Raw genomic sequence first — 7500 nt, forward strand, 5'->3', positions numbered from 1 at the left:
ATTGTGTATATTGTTTGTTTTTTGCTTTGACTTTTGTTACAGAGTCAAAGTTAAATTCAAGTCTGAGGTTTGTGTTCAGTTTTAATAAAGTTTTTCTGACACTTTAAAAAAACGTAGTCACACACACATTGATTTTTAACATCAGAATAATAAATATTAGTGATCTGCTCATGAATTTAATAAAATGTATTTCTGTCCTGAGTTTAACAAATAAAAGTGTTTCTAATCACAATCACCCAGAAATAATTGAAATAAATATCAGATCAAAAGAGCAGTGACACAGAGACTCCAGCAGGGGGCTCAGTGTCTCTTCAAATGTGACACTTTTCTGCAGGTTCAGGTTTTAACATCACGCAGAATAAACTTAAACTGTTTCAGTATGACATCAGAGTGTGATGAGATAATTTAAGAGATGTGTGTGAGTGTGTTTGTGTGTTTCTATGTGTGTGTTTCTGTGTGTATGTGTATGTGTGTGTGTGTGTGTGTGTGTGTGTGTGTGTGTGTGTGTGTGTGTGTGTGTGTGTGTGTGTGTGTGTGTATACATACACTGGGTGATATGTATGTGTATGTGTGTGTGTGTGTGTGTGTGTGCGTGTGTGTGTGTGTGTGTATGTGTATGTGTGTGTGTGTGTGTGTGTGTGTGTGCGTGTGTGTGTGTGTGTATGTGTATGTGTGTATGTGTGTGTGTGTATGTGTGTATGTGTGTTTGTGTGTGTGTGTGTGTGTGTCTGTGTGTCTGTGTGTGTGTGTGTGTGTGTGTGTGTGTGTCTGTGTGTGTGTCACAGTAATAACAGCAGCTCTGGACAAAAGGCTGAAAACAGATGAACTAAAACAACAGATGAAAGGACAGATGAAAGGACAGATGAAAGGACAGCTCCTAACCCGACAGCAGCAGTTCTCACACAGAAAAACGTTTTCATCACTGAGACTCAGAATCTTTGATCTCACTTTATTTACAACATCAAGCCTCTGTAAACAAACACACTGAAACTGCTGAGTAACTGTAACTGAGTAACTGTAGTTGTGTAACTGTAGTTGTGTAACTGTAGTTGTGTAACTGTAGTTGAGTAGCTGTAGCTGTGTCCTCCTCCCCCTCAGTCTGTAGTCAGACAGGTTTTATTTCCTGTCTGACATTCTTCCTACATTCTTTTCAAGAGGGGGGGGGGGGGGGGGTCTCATGTTGTGACTAAAAGCAGAAGAGACAGGAAACAACAAACAAGTGATGTAAACAAACTTAACACACACGATGTGTCTCACTGCTCTGAACACTTCTACTTCTGTAACAACTTAACAAAAGTGATGCCATAGTGTCTTCTCTATCGCCCCCTGGTGTCTGGCTGCAGTACAGGTCATAAACCCTCCTCCTCCATGTTAGCAGATGGGACATGGACTAAACCAGAGAATCCAAGTAGACGTTAAATAAATGTTTGTAAAGATGTTTCTGTCGTTTCAGGTCGTTCTTCTCTCTCTGATGTTTGTTCAAGTGTTTCTGATCAGTTTGGATTGAATCAGTTATTTGATGATATAGAAACAGACGGAGACGTGATGATTGACAGCTGAGACTGACTCCTGATTTGTTGGGAACGTGTGTGGGCGGAATCTCGGTACCACGGCTCCACTCCAGGAGTTAATGACATCATCACCACAAGATGGCAGCGTTTGTATCTGAGATATTTCAGCTTCATTTCTGGAGGAAGTGGAGACGAGTCGTCTGTGACACTTTGATCAGGTAATGATGTCATATTTCAAACAGAGACAAGAACCTTTGATCTTTGTTCCGTCCACGTTCATGTTCTTGATCAAACTCTGACATGTTTCCAATAATTCTAAATCTTAGTTACTGGTTACATTGGCTGTTGCTATGGTTAGTTTCCAGCCTCTAAATCAGAGACTTGTGTAAACTGGTCTCGTTTTTGGGTGAAAACTCTGGGGTTGTGTTTTAGTCTGAACAGAAACTGAGACTTTGAGGCAGATGCCCACGTTCTCGTCCTGATTGGTTCTTATCAGTCACATGACTCGACTACAAGCGGTGAATATAAAGCTTCGCTTACACTTAAAGTGAAATCGCTGCTCTCAGAAAACTCTGTTGAAAACTTTCTACAGTTTGTGAGACTTTGCTGTTAAAAAAAAAAAAAATGGACAAACACAAAGTTCACACACATCTGTCTGTTACCATGACCACACAGACAGACACACACACACACACACACACACACACACACACACACACACACAGACACACACACACACACACACACACACACACACACACACACTGAACCACGAATTAAAAATCAATATTAATCATTTCAAAATAAAATCCCCTTCAGATTTTCAGGATAAGAGCCCAACAGAAACTTAATTTTAAATCTAAACACTTTGCAGGTGTGTGTGTGTGTGTGTGTGTGTGTGTGTGTGTGTGTGTGTGTCTGTGTGTGTGTGTGTGTGTGTGTGTGTGTGTGTGTGTCTGTGTGTGTGTGTGTGTGTGTGTGTGTGTGTGTGTGTGTGTGTCTGTCTGTGTGTGTGTGTGTGTGTCTGTCTGTGTGTGTGTGTCTGTCTGTGTGTGTCTCACCCTGTGTCCAGCAGCACCGCAGCAGCAGAGAAGCAGAAGCAGCAGCGGGACGATGCTCCGCCTCAGGCCGCCTGGAGGCTCCATACCTCCGGACACACAGCTGCAGAGTCTCGGCCTCATCACACCCGCTCGGCTCGGCTCGGCTCGGGATGGACTGCACTCCTCGGGGGGGGTCTGTGCAGTATCCCGCAACATCCACTACACACACTTCCGGTCTTGCTCTGAAAAATAAAAGCCCCAAAACACGGATCTGATCAAACTGTTAATGACTCATGTTAGTTTAATATATAAGAACAGTGGAAAGTAATGAGACTGATTTAGTTAATAAATAAATTAGTATCTGAAGTACTAAATTATATATTTATTGATTTGTTGCACATAGGAAAATAAAAACAATAAGTTTTAATTCAATACCCTGAGATGGATCATATCAAATATATTTTACTGACAATAACAATTATAATGTTGGACTTTTACTTAAGTAAAGTATCTGAATACTGTGAATAAATATATATTGATAAGGTAAAATGATGAAATGTTTTTCAAATGTTGTTTTTCTTAAATATTTTCAGGTAAATATGATAAAGCTCTAATGAAGTCTGATCTAATAATGAACAAGTCACACAACAACACACATGGAGCCTTCACAGAGGAACATGAAGAACCTCCGTTCACGCTGAATCTTTAGTTCCTGTGTAGTAAAGTCAAGTTTCACTTTAGTTCAACAATATAATACAAATTTAAACTTGGTTCACATTGAATTGTTGATAATACAGTATTTAGTTTTGTTCAACAGTGAATAAAGTTTTCAGATTATTTGATTTTGAGAAAGTAAAACAATACAAAGATATACAAATATGAAATGTGTGAATTCAAACAAGATGAGAAGAATAACGTGGCAGGAAACTTGTGTTCGTAGTATTTCCTGACTCTTGAGGGTTGAGGATGTCACACCTTGCCAAAGCCCTATGAGACAAATTGTGATTTGGGAATTTGGGCTATAAAAATAAAATATGATTGTAAACTAAAGAAATTGATTAAAGTGTAGAACAACACATAGTTATATATAGTAATAAACAGTGAAACACAGTCATATAAAGTAATAAACCGTAATAAACTGTATTTTAGAGTGGTGTTAGGGTTATTCAATATTTTAGATCTCCATGATTTCAAAGTTTTTTATTAATGATAATAAACTTCCATTAGTCTCTTCAGGGGCTTTTATTTTGAAGGGCGGTCGCTGCGGGCCGGAAGTGTTGGTATGCGTGGCTGCAGGTTATTGCGGTGTGTGAACGCGCAGCTCTGTGTGTGACAAGCTGCGGCTCGTGCTCCAGAATCAAACTTTTCACGCGGACCGAGCGCGAGACCTTCAGGTAAGACTCACCTGAGCTGTGACGTGTGAATCCGGTGCTCGTTAACCGTGAATTAACCGTTAACTGTGTCTTCATGACGTCGACGGGTCGATTCCGTCACTTGATGAATGAGCCGCTGATGAAGCTGAGGAGGAGAGTGGAGAAGTAACGGAGTGGAGAAGTAACGGAGTGGAGAAGTAACGGAGTACTTTTACTCAACTACTCGAATGCAGACTGGACTCTGAGATGATGACGTCAGACTCTCACTTGTTTTGTTGTTTAACGTGAAGACAAGTTAGTTTTAATTCAAACCGCAAAGTAATCGAGTAAATGTCAAGTAAAACAAATACAAGTACTCAAAGGCTGTAGAGTAATGGAGTAAAAGTAAATAAATGTACTTTAGGGTTGTAGAGTAATAGAGTGAAAGTTAAGAGTCAGAGCATAAATTTACCATGTTGAGTAAAAGTACTTTTAAGGTTGTAGAATATGGAGTAAAAGTATACAGTCATAATATATAAAAAAAATGTAAGGTAAAGTAGTAGGCCCTGCCTCTCTCCCATTGGCTGATGGACTCAGTGGACGCACTGAGGTCGTATTCCTCCAGTTTCTGTGAACATATTTCTAGATAAAAATGTCTCCAGATTCAGACAAGGTCGCTGTGACCTTTGACCTTTTACCACCAAATTCTATTTCGGTCATCGTTCAGTCTAAGTGTATGTTTGTGCCTCATGTAATGAAATTCCGATAATCCTGATATATTGTGTTCACAACAACCAAAGGTCGTGTGACTTTGACCTTCGTCCACCAAATTCTAATCAGTTCATCCTTCGGTTCAAGTTAATATTTGTAAATTTGAAGAAATTCCCTCAAGGTGTTCTTGGGATATCGCGTTCACAGGAGTGGGACAGACGCACAGACAACCTGAAAACATAATGTCACTGGCGCGCAGACAATAAAACAATAAAAACAATGTTTGTGTCACAAAGTGCACGAGAAAATAGAGCGAGGATCCAGAACCAAATCAAGAGAAATCGAACAGTTGAACCACTGACGAGAAACTGAAAACAGGTGTGTCAGTGCGCAGAACTGACACACTGGGGACACTGGGGACACCTGGTGGCTGAAGGAGGAATAACAGAAAGTTCTGGAGGTGATGAGGAGAGGAACCATGATAGTACCGAGTAGAGAACCACAACATTTTTGAGGACAGCGACTGGTGATGCTGCTGGTGGAGCAGTGGTTTTCATGTCTCTGTGCCAGCGACACCCAGTGGCAGGAGGTGTAATGTTTTCAGGTTGTCTGTCTGTCCCATTCTGTGAACACCGTATCTCAACAATCATCTGGTCACTGTGAACTCACTAAACGTGTTTGTCATGAATCGTAAATCTGTGACGAGTTGTCACTCAAAGATGAACTGATTATATTTCAGAGGTCCCAGTGAGCAAAATGCATGAAGACTCAAACTGCAGAGTTTGGTGGAGTCACAGAACCAGAGGACGGTACTTCTAGTTTCTCTCAGTGTCTTTGTGTCTTTGTCACTTGATGTCATCAACACTTTCACTAAAGACTCAGTAGAAACTTCTCATGTGAAGTTTGTTCATGTCAGTTCAGTTTATTTAAGGAGATGGAAACACATGACGAAGCTTCCGATTCCTTCTCCTCAGAGGATGAACTCTGTGTCTTCAGTTTGTCTCTTTTGTCTCTGCAGGACGACCACTGGCGCTGCAGCATCGGGACGTCCTCATTGGCTGAAATACAGCCAGAGGTGGAGTCAGAGTGAGGGCTGTGTCGTGGGCGGGACTTCCTCCGAGCGAGGGGACGAGATGCTGCCTACTTCCTGCTGCGCCCCCTTCACCTGGCTCTGGTGAATTCAAAAAATCAACACGTCTGTTAAACATGTTAACGTATAAATAAACATGTTAACGTATCAATAAACATGTTAACGTATCAATAAACATGTTAACGTATAAATAAACATGTTAACGTATCAATAAACATGTTAACGTATCAATAAACATGTTAACTCATAATTAATCATCCTCTTCATCATCCCCACCTGCAGCTGCCTCCTGATGATCCTGACCGCTCCCCCAGCCGCTCTTGGAGTAAGTTCATCTCTCTCTTTTTTTCATGGGCTGATGTTATTCCTCCACTCCCTTGACGCCTAGTGGCCGGGAGCGGTATGATTTCAGGTTGTCGATCCGTTTATCCCATTCTTATCAAAACAATATCTCAAGACCACATTGAGGGAATTTCTTCAAACTTGCTATAACTGTTCAGTTATACCACGTTGTCTGTGGATGAGGCAGAGCTTCATCCCTGAGGTCGCAGAAGTAAAGTTGCTCCCCGGTGGGTAGCGTCAGGTTCGGATGAGCTTCTCCCTGAGATGCTGAAGGTTCCGGACATTGTCCTCATGAAGATCGGGAACAGTTCCTGTGGAAGATCACATTTTCTAAAAGGCAAACTGCTCGAACTGTCGGGTATCACGCTCCTCAGCCGTCCTGAGAAGGTCTACTGCAGGGTCCTGGAAAGGAGGTCTGGCCGACTCAAAGATGAACTGATGAGATTTTGTTGGTCGAAGGTCAATGTCGCTGTGACCTCACAAAACACACTTCTTACCTTGTGAACAGGCACATCTCCCGGGAATCTTTTCAATTTCTGTGATATCTCAAGTGTCCCTTTCGAGAATTTCTTCAAATTTTGACCAGTTGTCCCTTGTCCCCAAAGATGAACGCTTTAGATTTCAGTGGTCAAAGATCACAGTGACCTCATATTAGTCTGAAAAAAGTGTGTGGACTGAAACTGCACTGGTTGGTGGAGGTCAACGACCACAGGACGGTGATTCTAGTTGTGAATGGTTTAAAGTGTTCTATGTGCTGCTCATGTACTTTGGGTTCACTATGTTGTTTCTGGAGAACCATAGGTTCTCTGGTGTGTCTCTGTTCCTTGTGTCCCACAGGGATCAGACCTGGTTTCCTCAGGTCTTCTGTTGATTTACAGAGATCAGTGATGGAGGGATGAGATGTCCCTGCACGGTTGTAGAAAGTTTGTCTTCTTGTCTAGACTTTTCTCTCTGTCCCACCGGGGTCATCGGGTTCAGTCTGTCTGTGAACAGCCAATCAGCTTCCCTGCTGTCTGCTCGGCCAACCAGTGGCAGCATACTCTCGTGGATAGAGGGATGGTGGGAGAAAAGGGGATTAATGGACGACAGTGGGAGATGGTGTGAATGCAGATGGATGAAGGACAGAGGATGGAGGGAGGATGGACGGAGGATGGACGGAGGATGGATGGAGGATGGATGGATGGAGGATGCGTGAGGGCAGACGGGGACAGGGTGGTGAGGACAGATGATGGAGGGAGGATGGACAGATGATGGAGGGAGGAGGATGCGTGAGGGCAGACGGGGACAGGGTGGCGAGGACAGATGATGGAGGGAGGATGGACAGATGATGGAGGGAGGATGGACAGAGGATGGACAGATGATGGAGGGAGGATGGACAGAGGATGGACAGAGGATGGATGGATGGAGGATGCGTGAGGGCAGACGGGGACAGGGTGGCGAGGACAGATGATGGA

General features: G+C 42.7%; 2 protein-coding genes across 6 annotated transcripts in view; one reads left to right on the forward strand and one right to left on the reverse strand.

The window, feature by feature from the left end:
- Window positions 1–2734, reverse strand: part of col4a3 (collagen, type IV, alpha 3) — a 44815-nt gene extending 42081 nt beyond the window's left edge. For all 4 annotated transcript variants that reach the window (XM_034603563.1, XM_034603564.1, XM_034603562.1 and 1 more), the window contains exon 1: window positions 2573–2734. In XM_034603563.1, coding sequence (XP_034459454.1) covers window positions 2573–2692 — 120 coding nt within the window. In that variant the 5' untranslated portion in view covers window positions 2693–2734. The remainder of the gene's footprint in view (window positions 1–2572) is intronic.
- A 1115-nt stretch (window positions 2735–3849) lies between these two features.
- The window catches only part of col4a4 (collagen, type IV, alpha 4), a 41231-nt gene continuing 37580 nt past the window's right edge, over window positions 3850–7500 (forward strand). For both annotated transcript variants that reach the window (XR_004615776.1, XM_034603565.1), the window contains exons 1-3: window positions 3850–3945; window positions 5633–5788; window positions 5987–6029. Coding sequence is in view for 1 of the 2 variants with exons in the window: in XM_034603565.1 (XP_034459456.1) it covers window positions 5748–5788; window positions 5987–6029 (84 nt within the window). In the remaining variant the exon portion in view is untranslated. The remainder of the gene's footprint in view (window positions 3946–5632; window positions 5789–5986; window positions 6030–7500) is intronic.

The sequence above is a fragment of the Hippoglossus hippoglossus genome, chromosome 13, assembly GCF_009819705.1.
Source record: "Hippoglossus hippoglossus isolate fHipHip1 chromosome 13, fHipHip1.pri, whole genome shotgun sequence".
Taxonomy (NCBI): domain Eukaryota; kingdom Metazoa; phylum Chordata; class Actinopteri; order Pleuronectiformes; family Pleuronectidae; genus Hippoglossus; species Hippoglossus hippoglossus.